This window comes from Saccopteryx bilineata, chromosome 1, assembly GCF_036850765.1.
Source record: "Saccopteryx bilineata isolate mSacBil1 chromosome 1, mSacBil1_pri_phased_curated, whole genome shotgun sequence".
Taxonomy (NCBI): Eukaryota; Metazoa; Chordata; class Mammalia; order Chiroptera; family Emballonuridae; genus Saccopteryx; species Saccopteryx bilineata.
The window spans coordinates 304,987,131-305,014,565 of NC_089490.1; the positions used below are offsets into that span (position 1 = coordinate 304,987,131).

A 27,435-nucleotide genomic window follows, 5' to 3' on the forward strand; every position below is an offset into this window, starting at 1 on the left:
CAGAGATGGACTAGAGAACCTGAACGTGAGCTTAGGAACTCTGTTCACAGAATAGCTTGAAGGCCTGCCCGTCAGAGATTATCTTTCCAAACTGACAAGTTATTCCCGTCACTTACTATTAACCAAGTCTCTTAGCAGCAGGGATGATTTCTTTTTAACTATTTTATTTTGTTCATGTTGTTTTAATAAGAGGTAGAAACTGAATTTACATCTGAATTCTTGGTAAGGGAAAATCCTGAGTAACATTTTAGGGTGATGTGTATTAAGAGAGGAAAGCTCACCTAAGCCTAAATGGACCATAAGAGGAGTAAGCCTAGATAACCAACCAAGAGTTGCTTCACGCTATTATTAGCTGGTTGTTAATGTTCCCTATGAAAAGAACAGGTTCACCTGCTCTGATGATTCTTTTAGGGGTAAGAGCCAATGAAATAGCCCTTCTAATCCTCCATGGTAAGAGCTCTTCTGACGTAGTGAATGTTCCTTAGACCCATTGAACCTCATACCACACTCTCTCTCCTACCCTCCATCTTGTTAGCTAAACCTGAGGTATGTCTTTCTTTCTTTCCAGTGTATCAAATTCTGGGCCCAGACCAACACAAATGACACTTGTCCCTTTTGTCCAACTCTTAAATGACGGACCCGGTTGGGGAGGAAGAAGAAGAGAAACTGATGTGAACAGGAAGCGCGGGTTCAAGATTTCTAAAGCTCTATATTTATACAGCGCTATCCCTCATGCCATGTACATTTTATTATATAGGGAGTGTGTGTATAGAAGTCTGTATTCAAATGTTCTTAAATGAAAGTATGTATATTATGCAGAAATGGTCTGCCCCCTTCACCTTGCAGTTCCTTTGGAGGATGCAGATGGTAGCTGAGATGATCTTTAGTCTGGCCTTGAAATTATGATGATCCTGCCTAAGGCTGTTTTCAGATACAACATAAAAACCATTAGAAAGCTGCTTTTGCTCTAAGGCCATTCTGCTTCGGTTTGGCTCAATCACTGGCTCATTTTCTTAAGGCTCACATATGCGATTTGAACCCTGGTGCTTACCTGCTGTCCAGCCAGATGCCTTGCTTACTGAAAGCCTCGGAAGCCTGGGTGTTTCTCCAGCACCTCTACTCCAGATGGATAAAATGTGACTGATTGAGGAAAAGAAATGTAACCCTAATGGTTTGACTTTTTATTGAGTATTTTACTGTGTTACTGCTCATTTTTTTGTACATAAACTTTAGGTTTACAGAATATTCTGTTTTTACATCAGCAAAATTTACAGCCCAGGAACAACAACAGAACAAGGTCCTATTTCTCCCATGCCCTCACAAACTTCTGTCCGCTCCGCGTCCCAGGTAGCACCTCTTCAGAAGCCAGCACAACCTTCAGGTGTTCCCTGACATGCTGTCCTGGTCACCACTTCCTGGTCAGCCTTGTGACATCCTTACCTCTTCCCCTTCACTCTGGTCTCCTGGTCTAGCTACCCCTCCCCCAGAAAGGTTAAGGCAGTTGGTTCCCAACCAAGTTGTTTGGTGACCTTGGATGAGCTCTAAGCAGGCACTGGGGTGAGGCGATGTCTGTGCAAAATTATTTTCAGAATGATCTTGGGATGCTGGGTTTTAATTTTTGAAGCAAGAAAGCTATGGGGGGTGGGGGGGTATCTCTTGACTGGGAAAAATGGAGACCAAAGGGATTTGAAGGGAGGTTGGGTTAGGTTTCTAAGTCGTTTGTTCTGTGGATAGCTAGCTATTTGGAATGGGACCATTTTCCCCTCTGCTTGTTGGGCACTTCTGGTTTATACCTAGGAAAGCTGGGGCTCTACTAGAGCTTTGAATCTTCTGCTATCCTTTTATCTTTACTCTTGTCAGAAATGGCTTCAGCACTCTTCTTTTTTGGAATTAAATAACTAAAAATTAAGTGTTGATTTTAAGAAAAATAGCTCCAGGAAGGATATTGTATCACCAACTGCTGAATTTTTGTCATCCTGAGGCCTAGAGGTGCTTACTCGCACTGGCAGTACACCAGGGTCGCTAAACTTTCTCCTTTCAAGAACCATCTAAACTCTCCTATCTTTTATTGTTTTTTTTTGAGGGGGGGTTGTGACAGAGACAGAGAGAGGGACAGATAGGAAAAGACAGGCAGGAAAGGAGAGAGATGAGAAGCATCAATTCTTCGTTGCAGAACCTTAGTTGTTCATTGATTGCTTTCTCATATGTGCCTTAACCGGGGGACTTCAGCAGAACAAGTGACCCCTTGCTCAAGCCAGCAACCTTGTGCTCAGGCCAGCGACCTTGGGCTTTAAGCGATCTTTGGGCTCAAGCCAGTGATCATGGGGTCATGTCTATGATCCCATGCTCAAGCCAACAACCCCGTATTCAAGCTGGTGAGCCTATACTCAAGCTCATGACCTTAGGGTTTCAAACCTGGGTCCTCTGTGTTCCTGTCCAACACTCTGTCCATCCACTATGCCACCGCCTGCTCAGGCTTCCCTCTCTGTTTTTGTTGCTCTTTTCCTTCTCTGTCTTTCATCCCTTCCTGTCAGCTCACGGACATATTCTTTCTCTTCTCATGTCTCACTTGCCCAGGTTCATTGACCGGCATCAGTGTGAGGAGCTGAGTCCCCACGACCTCCTTGGCATCTTGTAGGGGGATTGAAATACTCCCCTCTGTGGAGGTCAAATGACCCACTTTCTTTGGTTAATAAAATATTAATGTCTCTAGGGTGGTAGCTATCATGATCAGGGAATGTGGCACAATAGAAGACCAGTTTCTTTGTTCTTTTCATTTGGTGGGGGATTCACTTTTTATCTTGTAATCTTAAGATTTTATCTCCCCTCATCTTTGCAGCAGCCTTGGGGCCACCTGCAATGTTTTTCACTATGTTCCAATTGCTTTCCCATAGGGCACCTGGAGTTTACAGGGTTAGGTATAAAGAATATTGTTTCTTTTCCACAAATCTTTGAACCTAAAGGAGAGATAAAGGAGGGCGTAGGTAGGGGGGCTTAACTGCTTCCTAGTGAAAGCCTCTGAAAGGCAGCGAGCAAGAGGACAGTATTTTGGAGAGTTGTGCGTGGGAACCGGGGTTCATTGTTGTTCTTTTCTCTGTCTCATTCAGGGTCAGTCAGAAAGCAGCACTGAGGTCCGGCCGCCTTGTTCTCCCTTTCCCTCCTGTCTGCTGGCCTGCACTGGTAGAAGCCATGCAGACCAATGGCAAGACCCCTAATGTAGTGGCAGAGATGGGACAGTCATTTTTCTGGAGAATTTAAAAATAGAGATATGTAATACATATTCTTATAAGCAAGAAGCTGTTGTCAAGGATTGTTTTTTATACGTAGTGTTTATAGTTTCAGGGTAGAAAGGAAGTAACTGTAGAAAGAAAGTAAATGTTTCCTCTTAAAGGAAACTAGGACCATGAGATTCACTGATGAAGGGCTCAGTTTTCTGCCCTGGGAAGAGCTGGGGAAAAGCCAGCTTTCCCCATGTAGGTAGAAATTGTAAAGCAGAAGGTGGCATTTCTGTTTCACAGTACCAGTGCTGGAAGTTTATTTACACAGTAAGTTCCAAGCCGAAAATGGGCATCTCCAGTCTTCGTGCTAGTCCTGTGGTTATGGGGCATTCCCATTCAGCCAGAGCAGCACCAGTGCAGGGGAATGAAGACATCCAGATAGAAACTATGACTCAGTATTCTCGATTTATTGGTTTATGGCTTGTGGACAGCTGGTTGAGGCCAGGGTTTCCAGCAGCCCTCCTTGTAGGTCTCTCCCTCAGCAGGTAATTCCACACTCGGCAGGTCCCATACCTGAAAGCAGTGTGTTGACCACATAGGAATAGATCCAGTGGGTATGCTAGGGAAATTCAGCTCTTCTCACTAACTGTGGTATCAGAGTTGACTGTGTTAGAATGGATAAGAAAAGGACTTGGTCCCCAATCCTCAGCCCAAGAACCAGCCTGGGCATGCAAGTACTGTTAGGAGCAGGGAGTATAGAGCAGCACAGGAAGGAAGGATGGATTCTACTGAGGGGCTCTTGTGGAGAAGAAAGTGAGGAAGCCCTGAGGCTGCCATCCTTTCTCCAGGCAGCCTTGACACTGAAGGCGAACCAGAAAGCCCTGTGTTCCTGACACTCTCGGTATAATGCTTGTGCCCCTGTGGGACACTTTAGCTAAATAACAGAGGGTGAGACATCAGAGAAGTGAAGAAGGTAATAAAAGGGCTCTGTATTATGTCAAGATCTTAACAACTGCACCGGAAGAAATCCAGGCGGGGTAAAGGGCATCACCCCTGTGCCTATTGAATGAATCTTCAGGATTCTGCTTTCCAGGATTATTAGGTAGGAGAGTTCTCCTGTCTCTTCTTAGCACCTCAGCTGCAGAGCTCCAGAGGACTAGGGTTTTGGGGGAGGGAGTGAAGAGGTGACCAGGAAGACGAAGTCTAGCCCCGCTCTGCTGTACTCCAGTTGCTTTCCCACAGGGCACCTGGGGTTTTTAGGAGGGTTGGGATATTTCGGTGCAGCCTTGCATATCTAGAGCAAAGCATTCAGGGAGAGACAAGTGGAATCAACAAGGTGGAAATTCATGTGTTAGCTGGAACTTCTTAATGGACACTTGTCATTCAAGAGAGCTAAAAGGAGCTTTCTGGCTAAAGAAGCCCTCTTCCCATCTCATGTTTGGTCAGGCTGCAGCCGCTGGAAAGAAAACACTGGGAAGTAGCGTCCATCCTCTGAGATGGACTCTATCTTGGAGATGAAGTCTAGAACTGGAACTGGCGAGTGGTCTTGTTTCTCCCTCTTCGAGCTCCAATCCCAGTGTTCCCTGTCTTTCCATGCCCTCTCCTCCTCTTTCAGCCACCTTGTTTGTACAACTATTCAGTCAAAGTAATTTTTGTTTAATTTAGGAGGCAGTCTTTGTACCAAAGTTAGGCTTGTGGATACAGTTCCTATCTCTAAAGCCAGAGCAAACTGCACTCACTCCTAGTGGCTGGCCAGCAGGGACACAAGACTGGCCCTGTCTCTGCTAGGGACTGCAGACACACTGGGCGACCAGGTGGGATGCCATGCTTCTGCAGCTAAGGAAAGAAGACTTGGGGTGTAGAACTGAGAAGGTGGCAGGCAGAGATTTGGGTCGGACATTTCGAGCAGCACAATTTCCCAGCTCAGGTTCGAGATGACAGAGCATTCCTGCCACCAGAGCATGTCCTGCTCCCCTCTACTGTTCCCTGCAGGTGTGAGCCCTGTAACCCACTTTGCCAGCATTTACCTCGTTTCTGCAGAGGCATGTGGTGGGCGGGGAAGGGTCCTGATGTGCTCTGGCCACAGGTGTCGTCTGTTTCCTCATGACCAAATTGAACCAGCCACCCAGACGTGGCCCTGGGGACTCCGTCTTCTGCGTGGGGCCTCCTCACTTCAGCAGGGAGATGTCATCAGCAAAGTCGTCGTGCTGGCGGCGCAGGCAGCGCAGGCAGCGCCACTGGCACACCATGAGGCACAGAGGCAGCATGAAGAGTGCGCAGATGGCAGCCATGACGTAGGCAATGGTCATGAGTGTTGATTCGTCCGTCTGTGGAATGTTGTAGCCACAGTCTTCCATGTCCACGGTGACGAATGGGCCTTCCACCGCTGCTGTCCTGAACTCATCGTGCACTGGAGAAAGGGCAGATGGGAGTGAGTGTGTCATCGTCATAGAGCAGTCTGCATTATACAACAAAGGAACTTCCTGCTGGATTTGATATTAGCCCCTGAGCAGGCTGCAGAAGGCCAGTGCTGGGTGGAGGCATGTCTCCTCCCCCATCACTGGGAGCAAGAGCCTGTTTATATGTACCCAGCAAGTAGGGATAATACCTAAAAGGCAGCAGTTCTGAGCTGACTGAAAAGCTAGCCCCCCCAACCCCCACACCCATCACTGCTGAAATCTAGTTGCAAGACCACTGGATTTGACCCCCCCCCCCCACCACCACCACCATTCTGAAATAGCATTCAGCTTCACCACACAGCAGGCAACAGGATTACTATAGGCTCTGGCTGCCCTGGGTGTCTGACAGAGGTTACCAATCCAGGCAGGGTCACTGTGCCAAGCAATACAAAGATAGCACAAGCATTGTCATTGGCTTTGCATGGTATGTTGACTGTGGCTTGATGTAGCTGGTGCTACCTCCCAGACTGCCAGGGGCTCCTGTGTCCTGACTGCTGGACACAGATCGACTGACCCCACCCTCTGGTGCTCTCACCATGGCAAGCGCTGACAGCAAAGCCAATCCGTTTTCTTGCGCGATCAAAGACAACGTAGAAGCCCTCCATGATAACAGCTCCCATAACAGTGCCTGTGGATGACTGTGAGATGGCGAACTTATAACAGTCGTCTTGGGATGTGGCCACGTCTTCCACTGGCCGCAGGTATTGCTAAGGGAAAGGGGTCAGAGTCAGAGTGTCTTCCTCTTTCTTCCCGCCATGCTTGCCCCCATCTCTGCCTTCCACGTTTCTGTCCTTAGGCTGCTCTTCCCTTTGTCACCCCCAAGCTCTGAAGGGTTGGTTTTTCCAAGAGCCCTTTACCACTAGATACTCATCTATTTTGTCTTCCAAGTTCCAGGAAGCCATGCCTGCTGACTGTCCCCCTATATGTACCGTGTCTTCCTGGGGTTCCGCTGACTCAGGTTAGGCACATACCTGTGGAAGAATGGTGATGCGGAAGGACTGATTGGTGACCTCACTCATTAGGTAGAGTGAGATGACTGGGAAAATATTCCACGGGGTGGTCCCTGCTTGCCAGCACACCAGCTGCTCCCCCAGCCAAAAGCCATCGGGGAACTTCTCTGTCTGTCGGGCAGAGAGGGAAAACAGTGAGCAAACGGTGTCACTCCTCACCTCGTCTCTCCTGTTTTCAGAGAACATTTACTGGACCCTTTGTTTGCTTTTCCTGGAATGTCCAAAATGGGGTGAGGTAAAGAAACCAAAAATTAGAGGAGGAGAGTGGGAGAGGGAAGCACAACTTTGTGCCCATAAAATTGTGTGATGAGCAGATGGGCCCACAAAAGAGTTCCAACAGCTCTTAAGAGGAAGAGTTTGAAAGTAGACATTTTGGCTCTTGAAGAATGTGACTTTCACCACTTCCGGGGACTCGGAGTCATCTCCACACCCCCATCCTTAGTCCCACTGACCGAAGAGGCTGCCTTGATGGACTTGACTGCAGCTTCAAACACTTTCTTAGGCAAACGAAGGTTGGTGGTGCCGCTGTCCACAATGCTCTTGTCATAGTTGTACTAAGAGGGAGAGGAGAGGGTTAGAACAGGGGCCTTTTTTGGTGCCAGGCCCAAGTAAGAGGGACGAACCTGATGGTGTGGGTCCCGCCTGGGTGGGCAGCCTGGCTTTGCCATTTCTTAGATGTATGTCCTCAGGCAAGTTACTTAGCCTTGGTGCCTCAGTTTCTGCATATTAAAGGATAATAGTATCTACCTCAAAGAGTTATGAATAGAATTAAATAAATGAATACGTATGAAGTGTATTCATTTACAGTGGTACCTGGCACATGGAAAGCATTGGGTAGATGTTAACTTTTATGTTAACACTTGTGTGGAAAGACATTCTCCAATCTTGAAAATAAAAATAGCTTGTACAGTAGGTTTAACTTTCCATAGTACTTTTGTGTCTATTCTAATGTAGCATACATCAGGAATCGAAGTAAGGAAGACCCAGGTGCTTTAGCTGTCACTGGGTACTGCTATGTGCTAGGCATTGGGACAAATTCTCAATTCATTTTCTGTCATCACCACAGTCTTTGGAATGCTGTTTTTACCTCTGTTTTGCAGATGAGGAAACTGAAACACAACATAGTAACTTGCCTAAGGGCAGATGGCTCTTACATGGCAGAACTGGAAACCGAGGTGTTCCTGACCCAAAGCTGGACCTTTGTAAAACACCGTATCACGCTGCCTTGCAGGTGAATTGCCCAAGGCCCTAAAGCAGGGGTCCCCAAACTTTTTACACAGGGGGCCAGTTCACTGTCCCTCAAACCATTGGAGGGCTGCCACATACAGTGCTCCTCTCACTGACCACCAATGAAAGAGATGCCCCTTCCAGAAGTGCGGCGGGGGCTGGATAAATGGCCTCAGGGGGCTGCATGCGGCTCATGGGCCGTAGTTTGGGGATGCCTTCCCTAAAGCAAGGCAGTGGCTAGGGTCCAGGTGTGCTTTTTTCATTACTAGATATAAGCCTGTGGTCCTCGTGAAAGTGCTCTGCCAGTCTTTCGTGCCAAACACCAGGTCCTGCACCCTGACCCTTACCTCCTGACTGTGCTAGGATCAATCTTCAAGCCTTTCTGCAGGTCCTGTGCCTCTGCCTTGTCCTCCCACCTTTATGACCCAGGGTCTGACCTCACACTGTGTTGCCCTCCCCTTACCTCTCCCTGGTGTCCCCTTGGCTTTATTACCTCTTTGCAGTCCATTTTGAGATCCTGTCCATTGATCTCCACCCGCACAATGATCACCTCATAATACCATTCTCGCCGGATGGGTGTGTACCAGAGGCTGCCTGTGTACAGCGAGTGGTCAATACCCCCAATGATCTAGGGGAAAAAAGAGGCAGGTACCTGAGGCCCAGCACAGAAGGACAGTAAGTCACCCTGAGAGCAAGCGATAGGACCAGTTGTTTCTGGGGGTGGTAAGGCCCCCTGCAGATCACCTTTCTCATCTTTCTCATCTTTTGCTTCAAATCATGTCCCAAAGTGACTTACAGTTTCTTAAAATGTATTAAGAATGTGTTCAGGGGAAGAGGCTTTACAGGATTTTAATTTGTTCTGGAATCACACCATCCTTGTCATGAAGTTACTTAAACCTAAACTGGCACAATAAATGTTGAATGAATGATTATTTGCTTCTACTATAAATTTTATTTTCTCTGCTTGTTGGACATGGAGAACCATTCACCTGTTGTCCTAATTAAGTAATAAATAGACTTTTAAACTTCTTATATCTCTGCCTTCGGATCATCGGACTGAATAATGTTAATCCAATAAGTTTTACTTTGATTTCCTTTGAAATTTTCCTAATCATCTCTGATCCTTTCCAAGTTTACCAAAGGAGACTGAATCCTTTCTGGAATAATGCAAGGAAGAAAAGGATGGACAAAGAAAAGTGAGGGTGAAAATATAAAGATACTAAGTAGTAGAGCCCAAGACTGGTGTTGCTTTAGAGGGGGGAAGGGAGGCAGATGGTGTCCATCCCTGCCCGGTGCCAGGACCTCCCCTCTCCTAGGAGCTACTCACCATGCTCCCTCCAACTGAGGCCAGCACTTCTGACTGGTTGAAGGGGAAGCCAGCACCACACAGCTGCAGGGAGAAGAGGTTGGGAACGTGCGTCTGCTTTACCAGGGAGTCAAAAAAGGGCTCCAGGGAGTCATCAGGCTGTGGCAGACAGAGACAAGGAGTGAATCCTCACACAGAGGACCCCAAGGGACTGAAGCCAACTTCCTCCCTACTGTGGAAGGCAGAGCAGATACCTGGGGGAGGTCCCTTGGGAAAGACCACCTTGGGGTGCTGAGATTTAGTGGAGAGAGGCTTGGTAGGAGATGCTGGCCATGCCAACAGGAAAGTGCTAGTGGGTCCACAGATCTATAGGGGCTTTGATATCAGCATGCCTAACCTGTTTCAGATGTGTGGGGCCCTTTTTTGCTTAAAGATCTTATAGTCAGTAGACATCACAGCCTATACCTGTGATTCTGTACCTGTCTCAGCATCTCTCACCTTCGTTCTGCTCTCCACAGGGATGAAATTAAAGACTGTCTTTAAACTGATGTATTTCCCTCCCTTAGTGAGTTCCCTCCCCTTCTCTTTCCCAGCTCTGTCCCCATGTAGCATGCAGTGTGCAGACACAATGTCTAGAGCTAGGTCTGGCCCACTCACCCTGGCGATCTCGGCATAGGCCAGCCCCAGGATGCCTTCCCAGTTGGAGCCATTGATGAAGAACTTGTCTGACTCAGTGATGGCGGCAATGTTGGCACGTACAGTGACATTGGGGCCATGGGGGATGCTCACCAGGTCAGTGCCCAGCTCACCCTCCCACTTGCCCTGGGTGTAGGGCACGTACACGCCTTTCCGGAGGTCCCGGTACGTGCTGGACCTGTGAAAATGGAGCCGAAATGAGTGGGTGCATCACCACAACAACCAGTACGAGGGTTCAGCATGAGAGCAACTCCCAAACACCTAGTCTTATCTCATGGTGTTCCCAAGAAGCATGATGCTTTCAGGCCGCTCAGTGGAGCCTCCAGGGAGATCAGTCACTCAGAACAGCATGTCAAGTGATGTGGCAGGCAGATGAGGGGAGCTATTGCTAGGCTCGCTCTCCTGTCTCTGCAGCTCATATTTCTAGGTCTTAAGCTCGGGCCCTGTAAAGAACAAGCCTAGGCTTTGTGTATTGTGCTGTCGGTACTGAAGGGACAGCTAGTGGGCACCTCTTCCCCACCCCACCCCCAGCCCCATTAAGCTCCCAGAGAAAAGGAGCCATTGATTCTCTGGCTGCCTTGGGACCCACTGGTACCATCAGAGTGGTAGACAAAGTGCCAGGCGGGGTGAATGTGGAACCTTTGCACAAGTTCTTCCAGAGAAGGGACGTGCACAAGCATCTCAGCAGAGTATGTAGATATCACACACTATTTGTGTGAAACATGCTCCTCAACACTCTCACCTGTGTTTAATCATACCACTAACCAGGGGTGTGTGTGTGTAATGGGCAGTGACAGGACTGGGATAGGGACCTAGAATGAATTCCCTCTTATTGATCCTGAGCACGCCCCATTCCCATACTGCTGTTTCTTCCTGGGGTGTTAAAGGCAGGCAGCCTTAAAACGCAGACATTGGGGAAGGTGCTTTGGCATCTTCACAGAAGTCCAGGAACAGGATTTCAGCCTCCGCTCCCACACAGAGATGCCTCAGACATTAGAGGTTCTCATGCCACTTCCTGCTTTTAGACTAAGGGCACTCCCAGGCAATCCCACTTCAATTCTCCCTCCCCCTGGATGTTGGCTGCATCCAGCTAGGGGAACTGGGTAATGCAGGGAGGAGGCACTGCAGTCTACAGCCCCTGATATAGGCAGTGGGTTCATGGAAGGCTCTTCCTTCCTTCATGTCTGTGAACTGCACAGCCACTGAGAGGCAGAACACAGCAAAGCGAGCTGTCACTGCAGCCTGCCCAGCCTAGACTTAATTGCTGGTGTCTGAAAACTGAGAGCCACTGAGGGGGTATAGAATGAGATCCCCTTGCCTCGCCACTTGGGAAGAGGCCATGAGACCCCCGAGACTGCTCTGTGAGCTTTGGGGTGGTTGTCCTTCCGTCTTACCCTGCCACAGGGTGCACCCTGGTCTCAATACTAAAGAATGTCCTGCCTTTCAATGTACCCTGCCCCATGCTACCCAATTCCAGTCCATCCCCACCTACTCTTCCATCCTAGTCGTGGTGCCTTCTTTTCCCTTCCCCTTCCTCAGAAGGAAGAAAGGATCTGAGGAACTGGTCTTTCTCCATGCGGCCCTCTCTTTCTCTCTGACCCTTCTTGGGGCCATATCCTTGGGAAGTGTTCCCCTCCCCCTGTTCCCAGGACTCACAGCTGCCGCTGGTAGTAGCGATGCAGGAAAGGGTGGGGGGCAGCCCCGACAGCGAAGTTACTGCTGCCTGTGTCCACCAGGATGTTGAGCTGTCAGAGAGAGGGGAGAGAGAGCCGTTACTGGTGGGAGGCTCTGGACTCACCGCCTCAGCACCCGTCACCCGCCCCCACCACTGCACACACAGCCACACAGTCTCCCCTTCGAGGGTCCGCAGTGAAGCCTCCATGAGGCAGGACTGCACAGGCTGGCAACCACATATGGGACATGGAGTCCTATGGCATCTTCAGCATGGCCTCAGGAACCTGTGTCTGCTTCTGTCTTCACTGTAAAATCCCAACATTTTCTGTCACGAGAGCCATGTTATCTCTGAGTGTGTCTCCGTTCCGATCTCGCTCTGCCCTCAGACTGCCCTTACTTTGTGTGTAAGTCTGGCTTGCCTCTGCAGCCCAGAGAGAAGCTCTTCGGGGAGTGGGCACTGGCAAGGGGAGCTGGGGACTACAATGGCACATTAATGCGTATGCATTCTGACCCTGCCTGCCAGAATGTGGCTCCCTACGAAGGGCTCCCCTTCTGTCTCAGCAGTGACACAGACCTGAATCCTGCTGTCAGAGATAGTGGGGATATGCAGTGGAATACTATGCAGCCATAAAAAGGACACCTTCCCGTTGGCGACAGCATAGATGGACCTGGATGGTATTATGCTAAGTGAAATAAGCCAGTCAGAGAAAGACAAGCACCGTGTAATTTCACTTATATGTGGAATCTAATGAACAAAATGAACTAACAAAACAGAGACAGCCTCATACATAGAGAACAGGCTGACAGCTGTCAGGGAAGGAGGATTATTAGGGGAAAGGGTTTAGGGGATTGAGCAAAAAGAAAAACCTTGTGGATGCACACAGCAGTGGTGTGAGTGCCAGGGGGAGGTGGCTGGGGGAGGTAAAGGAGGAGAAATGGAGGAAATGTGGTGGTGGACTTGACTCAGGGTGGTGAACACACAATACAGTGTACAGATGATATGTTGTGCACCTAAAACCTGTGCAGTTTTTTTAATCAGTGTCACCCCAATAAATTCAATGAATATAAAAAATGATGGTAGCCAGGAGCCCAATATGAGGTCCTATCTCATCAGGGTCCCGGTTTGGGCAAAATGAATAGGCACAGGTGTCTTTTTGGTGTTCTCTGTGCAGCTCCTTTGAATATCTCTTCTCCTTGTCCCTGATTCCTCCTCTCATGGCCTTCCCCAGCTCCAGCCTTCCAGGGCTGCCTCCCCTTTATTATCTAGACAGAGCAGTTGGTCCAGAGCTGTGTTTTGAATCCTCATGGGCAAAAAGAGGGAAGATCTGGGTCCTCAGAAGCACAGTCATCTCTTAAATGAGTCCTCTCTGGCCAACTTGCCTTGTCCGCCAACCTCGGCTTCTCCCCTGACCCCAGGGCCCTTTGTTTCTGTGGCCTCTCTCCTTTGTGCAGTGAAATCAGCGGATCTTGGTTTTGGTGCAGGCTTTGACCTTGTCACCTTGGGCAGGTCACCATGCTTCTCTGGGCTCCAGTTTCCTCCTCTTTTCTGGCTCCTTCCTGTTCTCAGGGTCCTCCGTGGTGTTACTGACTGCCTCTCCTCTGAAGCTAACTTCCTGGCCTTCCCACGTCCCCCCCAAACCACCGCTCCCCTGGTGATCTAGCTCTCTGACCTTGCCATGGCCCTTCCTTCCTGGCCCCCCTGCTGGCCTGGTTCCTCTCTCTCTGGGTCCTCTTCCCTGACTCTCCTAGCCCCTCTTCCTGGTCTCTGAGCAGCCACTTGCTCCAGATGCTGGGCTTTCAGAGAGAATCAATACAGCCCAGGCAGGGCAGTTCAGGTTTCAATCAACCAAGTTAATGATTAAATGGGCTTCTTCATCCACCTGCTCCCTAGGACCCCTCCCCCACCTGCCAGGACTCTGCTCCCAGCACTGGCTCAGCCTCATAGTGGCAGGGATCCCTGCTATTATGGGACCGCAAAGAAAGAGAGTCTCCCCTGCCACATGGGCCCCTGTGGCTGTGCAAGGGGGAACTGCCGGGAACGTGTGCCTGGCTGACATGGGGAAAACATGACCACTCTTTACACTGGAGCAGCACTCCCGTCTGGGGGCTTGATGTCCCAGCTGTTCCAGAACCCCTCCTTCCCACCTGAGCTGGGGGACTCTGAAGGCCACCCTGTTCCCAGCCAGGAGGTCCAGTCATTCTAGCTACCCTTTCAGTCCCAGGCTTTCTCCGCATCTGAGGTAGGTCTTCCCCTTTCACCTCAAAATGGGTCAAGCCCAGGGAGAAGTGACCCCCCCCTCCCCGCTCACCCATCCTGTGTGGAGTCCAGGCTGCCACTGGTCTCTGTCCCCCTCTTCCCTCACAAGAACATGGGAGACTGAAGTAAGCAGCTGCGATCTCCTCTTGAGCATGTGCCCCACTGTCCGTCAGCCCTTGGCAGTGGCATCTCGCTTCTGAAAGAAGTGATTTCTGGCCTGACCAGGTGGTGGTGCAGTGGGTAGAGCGTCAGACTGGGATGCCAAGGACCCAGGTTCGAGACCCCGAGGTCATCAGCTTGAGCGCGGGCTTATCTGGTTTGAGCAAAAGCTCACCAGCTTAGACCCAAGGTCACTGGCTCAAGAAAGGGGTTTACTCGGTCTGCTGAAGGCCCGCGGTCCAAGGCACATATGAGAAAGCAATCAATGAACAACTAAGGTGTTGCAATGCACAACAAAAAACTAATGATGCTTCTCATCTCCCCATTCCTGTCTGTCTATCTCTGTCTATCCCTCTCTCTGACTCTGTCTCTGTAAAAAAGAAAAAAAAGAAAAAAAAGAAAGAAGTGATTTCTGGCCCTATTCTTAAACATTTCTAGCCCAAGACCCCTGAGCAGTTCTCACAGAGGCCTCTTACAGGGCAGGGGTGCCCAGCACCCGAGCCTCCACACTCACCGTGAACGGGGCAGCCAAGGGTGGCCGGAAGGAGGAAAGCTGCTGGGAAAGGGCTGTGTGCACCAAAGCTTCTATGCAAACATCCTCACCAAGGGACCTTCCACATCTCCCACAGTCACTGCCACCTGCCCGTGGCGGCATGTGAGCCAGTCCCTTCTCTGGGTGGTCCCTCACCCTGCCCAGGCCCTCCTGGGCCTGAGGGCCAATCTTTCCTTCCTTCTCAGGGCCTTTGACCACCATGACATCCCTGACCCCCATGCCCACCCCCAAATGCCTTTTGGCATTTACAAATGCTTTTGTCTATTCATTAAAAAAAAATCTTTTAAATCTCACATCCGCCTCCAAGTACCCTCTCTCTCCTTTCCCTTCACCAGCAGAGTTCTCCTCAGTCAAGCTGTCTTTATCTCTCCACCTCCTACTCGCTTCTCAACCTATTCAAAAATGGAGTCTTGCCTCTGTTCCTCCCTCCACTATAAAACAGCCCTTACTACCATTACCGATGGTTTCATGTCAGCAAATGCAAAAGACATTACTGAGACAGACAGACAAGGACAGACAGGCAGGAAGGGAGAGAGATGAGAAGCATCAACTTATAGTTGCGGCACCTTAGTTGTTCATTAATTGCTTTCTCATATGTGCCTTGACCGGGGGTGTGGTGGGGGGGGGGCTCCAGCTAAGCCAGTGACCCCTTGCTTAAGCTAGCGACCTTAGGCTTTAAACCAGCAACGTTTGGGCTCAAGCCAGTGACTATGGGGTTATGTCTATGATTTCATGCTTAAGCCAGCGACCCCACGCTCAAGCTGGCAACCTTGGGATTTTGAACCTGGGTCCTCAGCATACCAGGCTGATGCTCTATCCACTGTGCCACCACCTGGTCATGTGAAAAGACATTTTTTAAATCGGGCCTCCTCTTCTCTGGAACATTCAGAACATTCAACACTACTGACCTCTCCCTTCTTCCTGCACCCTTCCCCATATCTGTCTGTCCTCCCCCCTCTCTGATCACATCTTCTCTGTCTACTTTGCAGGCTCAGTTTTCTGGGCTCGGGCCTGGGCCCTCTTTCTCTTCTGCTGGGATTTCTCTAAATCATCTCTCCTACAGCTACAGCTGTAGCTGTCACCTCTATGCCAATGACTCCCAAGCTTAGAGCTCTAGTTCTCCTCACACTCCTTTGAGCTCCAGAAGCACAAATCAAACTGCCTCAAAGATTCCTCAGATGTAGGATGTCTGAAGCTGACCCTACATGGTCCCATCCATCTGTAATTTCTCACTGTCCCCTGTATAGAAGGGCATCATCATCCATCTGTTCCATAAGTCAGCAACTTCAAAGCCATCCTAACACCTTCCTCTTCTTCACACTTCTACCCAGCGCCTCAACAAGTTCTGTCTAATGAACCATCTTAAATGTCTCCTGAATTTATTCATTTCTTGCCATCTCCCCTGCCACCCTGGGCCAAGCTGTCATCATTGTTTTATCTGGGAATGTGACTGGTCTCAGCACACCACCACCCTTACCTCTCCAACTTGCTTTTGCACTGGGGCTAGAGAGATCTTTTCAAGGTGCAAATTTGACCTCCCAATAATCCTCCTATGTCAACAGTTTCCCTTTGCTATTAAAATGATTGTTTAATGTATTAACATTTCGAACCCCTTCATGATCCAGCCTTGCCTATGTATTCAGCCTAACTTGTGCTACAGGCCCTCCCACTCCCACCCCAAGCCCTCTGCCTACTCGCCACGCTGGCCTCTTGTCAGGTCCTCAAACCTCCCTCCTTTCATGTCCAGTTTTGTCTACTCATCTCCTGTCATCCTTCAGTCTGAGCCCAAAAGGGACTTCCTGAGGAGAAAAGAGCAAGTCATTATTCTCTTGTTAAAATGCTTCCACAAAACTTGGCACTCTAATTTCACATTGACTCTCACCTCCCCTTGTATCTAATTTTTAAAAGATTCCCATGGTGGTCCTGGCCGGTTGGCTCGGTGGTAGAGTGTCGGCCTGGCGTGCAGGAGTCCCGGGTTCGATTCCCGGCCAGGGCACACAGGAGAAGCGCCCATCTGCTTCTCCACCCTTCCCCCTCTCCTTCCTCTCTGTCTCTCTCTTCCCCTCCCGCAGCCAAGGCTCCATTGGAGCAAAGTTGGCCTGGGCACTGGTGATGGCTCTATGGCCTCTGCCTCATGCGGTAGAATGGCTCTGGTTGCAACAGAGCAACGCCCCAGATGGGCAGAGCATCGCCCCCTGGTGGGCGTGCCGGGTGGATCCCGGTCGGGCACATGCAGGAGTCTGTCTGACTGCCTCCCCGTTTCCAGCTTCAGAAAAATACAAAAAAAAGAAAAGATAAAAGATTCCCATGGTGTCCCTAGCAGGTATCACAGTGCCTGGCAATAGACACTGCTTGAATCGATGAAGGGTTAAAGGAGAGAAAATGGGATGGGTGAGGAAGGGATCCCTCTGCAGACTCCCAAACTGTGGGGTTGTTTAGGTTATAGGTGTGGCTCTATCTCAGACCTGCCTTCCTCCACCAAGTCACTTGGTTTGATACAGGAGGTCGGTCTCCAGGCAGCCTGGGCGCCTGAAGCCATCTTGCTTCTTCTCCATCCCTTGGGCCCTGCCAACTCAGGTGTCTCTGTAGCCATTGCCTTTAGATGCATAGGGGTTTGAAGCCTAGGGGTCAAGGATAGGTCAGTGCCAATTACTTAACAAACAAATGTGCCCCTGGGGCCTCAAAGGGGGGGGCAGCTTCATGGGAAATGCTAACAAGCCCCATAGGGAAAAGCACACCTGCCGGTTCCCTCTATAGACAAGGCTCCCCTGGAGGAATCTTTAGCGGTGATCTTGGGTGATGAGATACTTACTGCACTGGTGAGTTCAGGGTAAGCTCGTTGCTCCCCAAACCCCAGCTGCGTTGACTCCAGCTCTCACTAGCAGACAGCAATAGCTCAGATTTACTTCTGGATAAAAAGAGACTTCAGGAGTCATTTGTCTATTGGCTTTCGCATTCTGAAAGGTCTCTAGTTATTCCGAACCACAGCCTTTCTTGGTAGTCTATCCCAGGGTCTTACCAGCTGTGCAAGCCTCTGGGGAGGGAGCTTTAGCCCAAATTATTCTACTTATAATTCTCCTAGCCTATTTCCTTCTGTGTGGGCCTCAGAGTTGGTGGGTAAAGAACTCTTATACTCTCATATAACAAGCCTTTTTGCTAAACAGATGTAGAAGTCCATCTTCCATTTTACTGAGACTAGTGTGAATAAGCAACTTGGCCATCTTACACAATGAGCCACAAAGCCAGGACAAGGGCCCACGGGTTCTGACCAGACCCAAGTCTGGTCTTTCATCTACTTGACCTTCCTGAATCTCTCATTTGTAGAAGAGATCTATGGTAGGTTGTTACACCAATGAATCACACCCCATGTATCCATGCCCTGGTGTGATGATACCTTCTGACACTGACTGTGGGGCTTGGCCACATGACTTGCTTTGACCAATGACACATCAGCAAAAAGGAGGAAAGCAGAGCTTTGATAAGTGCTGACTACTGGGGATTGCCCTCTCGGAATGCTGCCCTGAGATTGCACGTGAAGAAGCTCAGTCTTGCCTCCTTGAGTATGAAAGACTTCGTGGAGAGAGAGGTCCAGCAGGCTCAGCTTAGTCTGTTCCCCGAGATGTCATACAAGCTTAATTCAGCTACATGAGTGAGCCCAGGTAAGACTGGTGGAACCACAACCAACACGCAGAATCCCGAGAAACAAAATGGCTCTTGTCTTCAGCCACCACATTTTGGAGTAGTTTGTTACACAGCATCAGATAACTGATACAAACTATCCGGGATTCTTGACCTTGGGGGTCTTTAAACAACCGTAAGTCTGCTCCAGTGAAGAGCTCTTATCACTTTCCCTTTCTTACCTTGCTTCTCGTGAAATTTCTCAAGAGCAAAACGACCTCTGACTTCTGCACCTTCATATGCTCTTTTCTTTGCTTACAATGTGCGCTCCCTATTTTGTCTAACTTTTGTTCAACTTTCAAGTCATGGTGGAAACAGCTTTCTCCCAAAGGTCCTGCCCTGCTGCTCCCAGCTGAGATTAGCTTTCTTCTCTTTGTGTCCTCAGTACCACCTGCTCTTCTTTGTAGATTACTCCTCAAACTTTTCATCACTTATCTAATACCTGTCTGTCCCACACACTGTGAGCGCACAATGGTGAAAACATATTTGTATCCTCCTTACCTAATTTTCACTGAGCCCTCTGTAGGTGCTTAATAACTTTTTTTTTTTTTTTAGCTGATAGTAATTGCCTCACTTCCTGTTATTCTCTGGGACACAACAGACTCTTGCTGTTTATTCTCAGCCCCAGGGTCTTTGCGGATGTGACATTTTTAGTCTGGTACTGTGTATGGTGAGGATAGTACTTGACAGCCACCATACCCATGTGGTTGACTAAATATCCACTCAGGTCTTTAGTGCAATCCTAGTGACTTCAGGTGTCCTGCTCCCAGAGCTTTCGGGCCAGCTCCACCTGCTTTCCTAAGTGGTTATTCCCAGACCTGAGCTTACCCATGGCCAAGAGAAGGGAAGGGAAAATGGAGGAGCCTCCCATCAGCAGCTGGGAACGGCTGAGGGCCAGCAGGATGCACCACTCCTGCCTCAGACTGAATCTAGCAACCGGGTCCTGTCCAGTTCTTTCCATCTTGACCCATCAGCTGACCTAGCAGTGGACATAGGTGGTTTCCCCCAGACACCCCCTGCGTCCACTTCACCCTCCAGCAGATGCTGGCAACTGACACTTGGGAGCAAGTGGGTGGCCAGGCTCCCCACCTTGGGCTGGTTTTTTTCTTTTTTTAAAGGAATTACATGGTGGCTGTGTCACCCCAAACCTTATCTGGTATCCCCTTTCAGACTGGATGCTCCATTTCCCCCCAGCCTCAAATCCAGCTTAACTACTTGTCAGGGCTTCTGATTCAAATGAATTAGTGAATACTTACAAATAGTACCTGTCTGTCTTAAAGATCAGATCTAAGACAGTGGTGTTCAAAGTTTTTGTTTTAAAGCACCAGGACCCTTTTCTGCTCTCAGACAGGATCCCAGTCTACCAAAGACAGAACAAGCAGATGTTCTGTTTCACTTCCTCTGTGTCTACCCCATCCCTATGGTAGCTCCTCAGGCCTCTCTTTAGCACCTTTAGCCTCCATGAAACCCATCTGGAAAATCCCAGTTGTGAGGTATCATGGCTGCTATTGGCTCCCTGCTTTTCATTGTCAGACAGTAAATCCTCCCTGTTGTCTATCCCTGTCCCACCCACAGGTGACAGTGGCTTTCATCTTCCCTGGGTCTTTCCCCTCTTGCAAGGGAAGCTGGACTGTGGCATAGGACTGCTTTCCCCACAGGACCTGGGTCATGCTCAGAGCATGGGCTTCTTTGTTCGAGCCCCTGGGAGAGACCAGAGTTCAATTCTCGTGCATCTTGGCAAAAAGTCCACAGGCATTGGGAAAGAATAATCCGGTGGGGTTCGCTGACCTTGAGAAGCCGACTAAGGAGATATCCAGCCTGGACACAGTGTGATTACAGAGGGCAGCAGAAAGGGTAACCACAGGGCCATAACAATTTAGGAGAGCTGGTGAAGGGCTTGGCCAGGGCGGGAGAGGCAGGGAGCTCAGCCAGTGTTCTCGGTGGCTTTGTCAGAGTCTATGAGAAGAAAGGCCCAGGAGTCCTGGCTCCCCATGTCAGTCCCTAGGACTAAGTGGTTCATCATCCACCTCAGAGCACACACCTCCCCTCCCAGCATCTGCTGAGGACAGCGTGCGAGGTGTGGCCGGCAGCGTCTGTGAGTACTTCCCATCCCTCTGCTGCACCCAGCCAGGGGAAGCTCAGCACAGCTCTGGAAATTGGGAAATGGTCCGCTCCTCCCTAGAACTCGCCACTCCCTCCTAGGCCCTATGAGAAATGGCTCCCAGCACAGAGAGAAGCGGGTTATCCAGGTAGGGGCTCTTCCTGCTTCTCTTCCTGGATTCTCAACCAGCATTCCCTGCTTAGCTCTTTATTGGAGATGAGAAGCGTTCCCGACCTTCAACCTTCGTGAGAAAGCGGTCTTTCTCTATGCCCCCCATTCCCAGATAAACTTTTTCTTTTCTGACCTGGGGAGGCCAAGGAGAAGCATGTGAAATGTCGGCGGCATGAAGATCCTAGGGAGGGCCAATGTGTGACATGAGGCCCAACCCCCGTCAGTCACACTGTGGTCTCGGGAACTGGGTCAGCAACCTCAGAACTGGGATCCCACCTCTCTGTCTAATTTGGAGGGGGGTTCTTTGAGTTTGATGGTTTTTCATTTTTTTAGTATCAGAATTAAAAAAAAAAAAAACAATCTGGAATTCCACTCTAAAAAACGGTGAAAACTGATCTTTTCCGGGACGACGGGAGATTTGGGGGCTGGTGGGAGCTGCAGAGCCTGCTGATGGGGAGGGTGGGAAGTACAGGGTCTTCCTGCTTACCTTCCTCCTAACCTCCTCCCTCTCATGTGTGGTCCCTTTATAGAATTCCACAAACCACAGTTTGAAAAGGATCCTAGGGAAGGGGAGGGGGAGGAACTACCTGGCTCTCCTTAGTTTCTGAGACCCCGACCCTCATCCTTTTCCGCTTCTCTGATCCTTTTCCTTGCTTCCTTGATCCCTAGACTACACACATATTATTTTTCCCTAATTGTTTTCCTCTCTTCTCTCTATCCTTTCAAAGAGCAGTTCATTTGCTAACTTGGCTTCTGCAGCCACCTCTCTGCAGGTGGCTCGGGTCTACCTGTCCAGTCCTAGCTTCTCTGCCCTGGTCTCCAGACCCCCATTCTCAGCTGACCGCTGTATCCATCCCTCTAACATGGTCCGCTGGCATGCCAAAGTCAACCAACATGCCCCGGACTGTAGAGTGCTGGAAAGAACCCAATAGTTGGACTTGGAGTCCAAAGACCTGGATTTGAACCCTAGCTTTGTTCTTCCTTAGCTGAGTAACTTTGGGCAAACCTCTTACTCTCTCTGAGCCTCGATGTCCTCATCCCCCAGCTGGGCCTTGTGATAACATATCCCTTACAATTAATGCAGAATAATGCATATAGAATTTTGGAGAACTATATTGTGCTTTGAAAAACTTGCTCCTTTGGCTGTGTTCCCCGACACAAACACTGTCGTCGGAGAGGTTGAGGGGTGGGGAGCCATCTTCTCTTTCATTTTCCTCAACAGGGGCAGAGACCAGCCAGCTGTATGATCTGACACATGAGTGCTATTTCTCTGAAGACCCCTCATCCTTTCTTTCCTCACTGTCATCACCGTCTTTCAGGCCCTGGATCCTAATTTCCATCCTCCGCTCAGGCTCCTGACTATCCAAGCTGTCCTCCACACCGGCGATTTTCAACCAGTGTGCCACAGGAATTTTTAAAGCATGCAATAGCTGACACAGGGGTACTGACATCTTTTCCCTTAGTGTTGAATTAAATGATGACAGCAGCCACCGTAACAATAGCCGTCCAGTGTGAATGGATCAAAATTATACCTCCATGTGTGACTGAATCAAAATTACACCTATTCTTTCTTTGTCAGATGGGCAAAAAATGTAATATACTTTTTGGTGTGCCACAGAACTCTAGTAATCAGTTTATGTGTGCCATGAGATGAAAGGGTTGACAATCACTGCTCCACGCCAAAGTTGTTTTGTGAATGTATTAGAACACTCCCCTTCTAATACGTTCACAAGGATGTTCTGCTGCTTCCAGAATAACACCCAAACCCCTCCCAGCCCCACAGCGTCCTGACCACAACTCCAGCTCCTAGCATAGCTCAGCCTCTCTTCATGAAGCCTTCCTTCCTGCGGCTCCCCAAATAGCAAAGCTGTCTCTTCTTTCTAGGCCATATTCAAATGCTACCCTTTCCAGCAAAACTTTCCTAACACTCTGGCAGACGTAGCCACTTCTTTTTCTGCACTTCCAGGACTCAGCGTTCTTCTATTTGTACCCAATGCATGTGGTCTTGTATGTTATGTAGTGTTTCTATGTCTGTGTCGAATACCAAATTGTGTTCTCCAAGTGCTAAGGCAATGATGTAATTTTTCTCTCTGGCACACCTAGGTGCTCAACAAAGGACTGTTAAACTGAATCGACTACCACCAAATTTCAATCCCAACCATTAATTGTTATCCATATTTGGATGGTGATGCTCATACCATTATAACAAGATAATAGTCTTTCATTTAGGAAAAAGAATAAAAATCACCAGAGCTCTAGTTCTGCACTCACAATTGCCCATCAACAGCTTATTTAGATGTCTGACAGTTTACTTATTCATTCACCCCACTTTTTTTGGTGCATGTTCTAAGCCTGGTGCTGTCATAGATATTAAAGAAAAATACATTAAAAATTGTTTTTAAAAAGACATTTTTCTAAAGAGCTAGATGCTTTATGAAGGAAACACACAGTTACATATTTGGATGAGTGTAGTAAGGGAGATAGCAGAGCTGTCATGGGAGAGCGGAAGAGGGACATTCACAATGAACTCTTTCTCCTTCTCTCCGTGACACACACATAGGTGGCATGGGAAAGTAGGAGGGACAGCGTCAGACAGGGCCTTAGCTGACTGGCCTGCCACCTTGCCAACTCTTGACCCTTTCAGTCCCGTTCTTCTGCTAGAAGCTGTGACTATGAAGAACAAAATAATCTATGTAGAATACATTTTTAAAACTTTACATAAATTGCAGCCATACATACAAGTAGATATTTATATACAAGGGCTGCTAAGCTGTGCCCTTCTGCCAACTGGCTTGTTCCACCTGGTTTCACTCTGCTCCAATGCACCCCAGATCAGAAAACCTCAACATCATCTTTGACACCTTCTTCCTCACTCTTCACACCAGTGTCACCAAGTCCTATCCTTCTGCTTGTACTGTTCCTTGCATCCTGGTCTTCCCTTCCCTTTTCATCTTATCACCACGCATGCTGTCCTTGTCATAGCACCTCTCGCTTGGACCATGTGACAGAACCTCCTGCCTCTGCATCTCTCAGTTCCAGTCTTTCTACAATGTAGATGTCTCTTCCTAAAAAGGTTGCTTTCTTTATGTTACTTGCCTGGGGAAATACATTCAATTTCCCCTTATATCTGTAGAGCAGAATCCAAACTTTATAGCTTGACTTTTAAGGTAATTACCACATTTGGTAATGTGGCTCTAATTTACCCAACCGGGAACATTAACTGGACTGGTTTTCTCACAGTCTCCTGAACAAACATGCCTAAGCCCAAACCCACACAACTCATTCTCTCCTTTGTTGTGGCCTCTTCTGGTCTAAGTGACCCAGTCTCAGGGAAGGAAGAAGTGGACATACAAATAAAGTGCAATTACAGTTTTGGTGGGACAGGTGTCATTTCCCCACTGAGAATGGCTGCACTCCTCCGACCTGTTCTTTAAGACTGATCTGTTCTTTAAGACCGTGCTAACAACACACCTCCTCTGTGAGGCCTTCCCTGATTTTTCCTCCTCCTGCACTCCAGTAGCACTCACTTTGGACCACCATAGATCAGTGCTTCGCAAAACTTGAGATACAGCCACTGAGATTTTGACTCAGTAAACCTGAGATGGGGCCAGAGAATTTGCATTTCTAACAGGCTCCGATAACAAAGGTCTGGGGACCTCACTTGGAGCACCGTGGTGATGGACTTGACTACTTTGATTGGCACTTATACTTTCACCTCACACTTAAACTCTTCACAGGCAGAAAACATGTTTATGATGCTTCATCTCTTTGTGGGTCAGCTCCCAAGCCCAGCAATTAATTGCACGGCACGTAGAAAGTACTCACTCTTGCTCATTCAGACTGCTCTGCCACTTGAGTTCTGTTAGGGTGCTTACAACAGCCGCCATGCAGGGAGAAAGGGCGGACTGCCGGGAAGAGAATCAAAGTCACCACAGAACACAGACTTGGGCGTTGGTTTGGGTTTGCAGCCCTAGGGCAATCCTCCATCCCTTTGACTGTGGTCTGCCTGGCACTGGTTCCTCTGGCTGGTGTTGAACTTTAAGCCCACTTTCCTGCTCTTAAGAAGGAACTGGCATTTATTGGGCAATTACTCTCTGCCAACTCCTGGGCTGGGTGATGTAGACATTATCTCAGGGGTCCAGGGAAGGATAGTAACTGGTCCCCCAGTTCTACATGTGTAAAACACCAGGGCCCAGAAAACCCAAGTTTTTATGCTTCATTGCATAGCATGGGAGAGGCAGAAGTGGCCAAACCAATTGGGAGAAAGGGATTTCACGATTCCTGGAAGTCAATTAGTTGCTTTTATGTACATTGTCTCATTTACTCCTCACAATGACCTAGGAAAGGAGATCTCATTTCACCGATTTTAAAGACAAAGCAGTAGCCTCAGAGAGGTTATACCATTTGCCCAAAGCTGCACAGCTGAGAAGAGGGAAAGCCGAAATTCCTGGTCTGTCTGAATGCAGAGACGTATTGGTCTCACAGCTCTGTTCCGTACAGTGTGCACAGCACATCAGAATCCCTGATCCCTGACAATACCTGGTATCCTGGTGGACCAGGCAGTTAGAGGCCTTGATTCAGGCTCTGTCCTCACATTGAGGACTGATCCAAAACTTTTCCTGGGTAGGTTGTGGTACCCAGGAAAGAGGAAAGATAAGTGGGGGACACTAGAGCCTTGAATCAGCCAGGAAATGGGAGGGCCTGGGTGGCAGGGCCCAGGAAGGCTGGCTTCCATCAGGTGATGGGGTGGTGGTGTCCTGCCTCTCTCCAAGGTCCAGTGTTTGAGCTGTCTGAGGCACCAGGAAGTGTTTCCTCTGTGCATCAAGACTCCCACCTTCACAGACACTCCCAAGGACAGGCCTCCTGCACACAGATCCTGGGGACAGGGGTGCTCACAAGGATGTTCAGGCTCAGATCCAAGGTGACACACACCAGCACACACAGAACCATCCTGCCACCCATGTCCAGACTCACCCACAGAGGAGGCAACTGAGCACAGAGGTCAGCCACAGCACCCCACAGGGCTGTTCGTGCCCACACTCCCACGCAGACACAGAGGCGCGAAGGTGCAACCTCCACCAGCCACTTTGGAGGTACGCAGATCGTCAGGAAGGGTGGGAAGAGCTGGTAGTAGTTTTGCCATCACTGCCATGTTTGTACCCTTCCCCCCACCCCCAGCATCTATCAGCTCATGGAAGGAGATTTATTCTTAGAAGGGGGCTCTGATTCCTTTGCTGAGAGGTGTCCTTTCCTCAGGCGTAGTTTAGTTCCCTCTGGCCTGGGTTTGGGAGGCTTGGTGGCCTGGGGCGGGGGAGGGGCCAGAGTGTGATGCACAGTGGGGAGGGGAGATGAGGAGGGAGGGACTGGGGAAAGTAAGAGTCTGCTCAGGGCTCCTGGGCTAAACTGGAGGTCAGAGGAACTCAGGCATCATGCTTTGCTGTCCCTGGGGTAGCCCAGACAGTGGGAAAGAGCTTGATCCAACTCATGTCAGGACTCCTTGGTCTTCAAGGTGCCGGGAATGATGGTGGGAACCCCGATTCTAGGAACACTGAAGGAGGTGATGAGGTGGGTGATCAAAACCGAGTGGTGGGCTTGGGAGACTAAGGCTTGGCTAGGGCTGACACCTGTTCAAAGCACCTCTATGGCTTAGATTTAGACCCTTCCCCAGGTCAGGCTCTCCACACTGAAGTGTTTTTACTGCTCCAAGTCCTAACAAAGAGGTAGGTGTGTAAGATGGGTGTGCAGGGAGGGCAGTCAGACCAGGGAAGCTGGGAAGCCTGTGGGGGAAAGGGAGCTTTGGGAATGACGAATGATCCAGCTGCCAATAGGATCCCAGAGGAAAGACCGAGAGAGGGTCTCTCCTGCCCACACCACCCAGCCCACGTTAGCAGGGGCCAGCATGCTGCGTCCCCAGCCTGGCCCCCCTCGGCTCACGTTGGAAGGAGGTTAGAGCTGGCTTGGCCACCTTACCGTCTGTGGGGGACTGCCCACAGTCATCTCCACATAGTAGCCCTGACCGGATTTGCCCCTCAGGTTGTCCACCATCTCCACAAAGCTGCCCCTTCGGCCAGGCTCCTCTGGCTCCTCGGTGTCCCGGGGCAGTCGCAGCCCCAGGGGGGTGCCCCCTAGCCCACTCCGCAGAGGCAGCCGAATGCCAGGCTGTGTGCAGTGGGCAGGAAGCACTGCGGAGCCCATCCACAGCATGAGCCAGGGCAGTGCGCGGGCCATTGCGGCCCCGGCCTTCCTTCAGGCCCTCAGGGCTCCTGCAGGCCCACCTCTGTCTCTGTTTTTGCCCTCCAACTCTGGTGCTGGTGGTGGCTTCTCAGGAGAGAGAGCTGAACAGCATCAGGGTTCCTGCAGATCCCTGAACCGGCCCCAGGTCCAGGCTGTGAGTATCGGCAGGACCAATCCGCAGAGAGAGCAGGACGGAGCCAGATCCTGGCTACATCTGGCCAGTGGCGTCCAGCCTCAGCCCAGGTCTGGGAGAGGACAGCTTGGGTCCCCTGGGGAAGCTGGGAGAAGCGAGCATGGCAGGTCACAGCAGCCGGTTTTCCGGTCCTCCTGGCAGGTCGGCAGCGCGGGCAAAGGCAGGGGCTCTGGACTCCTGCAGCTGCGTTTGCTGGTCAGGCCACCATAATCCAGCTCCCAGCTCCCAGCTCCCAGGCTGCTGGGGAGGCGGAAAGGCTTGTGGTGGTGGCTGTCAAAGCCAAGGGTTTTCACTGTTCCATGGATCGTTGGGAAATGTAGTCTTCCCAGGCAGGCAGCCCGACTTCCGGGGCTGCTGAGGGGTCTGGGATGCCCTCTGCCGAGGTGGAGTCCATCCTGCAGGGCCCTGGTGGGCGGGACTTTTGCCCCAGCCCTGGCAGGGCGGGAAGACCCCTCAGGATAGGGAGAAGGCCCACCTCTCCTATTAGTCCTTCATTCTG

The 27,435-nt window shown here is 49.9% G+C and overlaps 2 protein-coding genes across 8 annotated transcripts in view; one reads left to right on the forward strand and one right to left on the reverse strand.

Annotated features, from left to right (window-relative positions):
- Positions 1-3,251, forward strand: part of RNF214 (ring finger protein 214) — a 58,509-nt gene extending 55,258 nt beyond the window's left edge. For all 6 annotated transcript variants that reach the window (XM_066245474.1, XM_066245480.1, XM_066245466.1 and 3 more), the window contains exon 15: positions 569-3,251. In XM_066245474.1, coding sequence (XP_066101571.1) covers positions 569-634 — 66 coding nt within the window. In that variant the 3' untranslated portion in view covers positions 635-3,251. The remainder of the gene's footprint in view (positions 1-568) is intronic.
- On the reverse strand, positions 1,169-27,210 carry BACE1 (beta-secretase 1). Of its 2 annotated transcripts, XR_010727331.1 has the most exons (10): positions 26,480-27,210; positions 11,573-11,661; positions 9,878-10,094; positions 9,242-9,379; positions 8,408-8,542; positions 7,140-7,241; positions 6,649-6,798; positions 6,213-6,384; positions 5,246-5,628; positions 1,169-3,791 (listed from the first exon to the last, which is right to left on the reverse strand). XR_010727331.1 is itself a non-coding variant. In XM_066245564.1 (9 exons), the coding sequence occupies exons 1-9, from the start codon at positions 26,735-26,737 to the stop codon at positions 5,387-5,389; spliced, it is 1,503 nt and encodes a 500-aa protein (XP_066101661.1). In that variant the 5' UTR covers positions 26,738-27,210; the 3' UTR covers positions 1,169-5,386. The 2 variants fall into 2 exon arrangements, 1 of the variants encoding a protein (XP_066101661.1); XM_066245564.1 differs by having other exon boundaries at positions 1,169-5,628.
- Between the last annotated feature and the right edge of the window lie 225 nt (positions 27,211-27,435).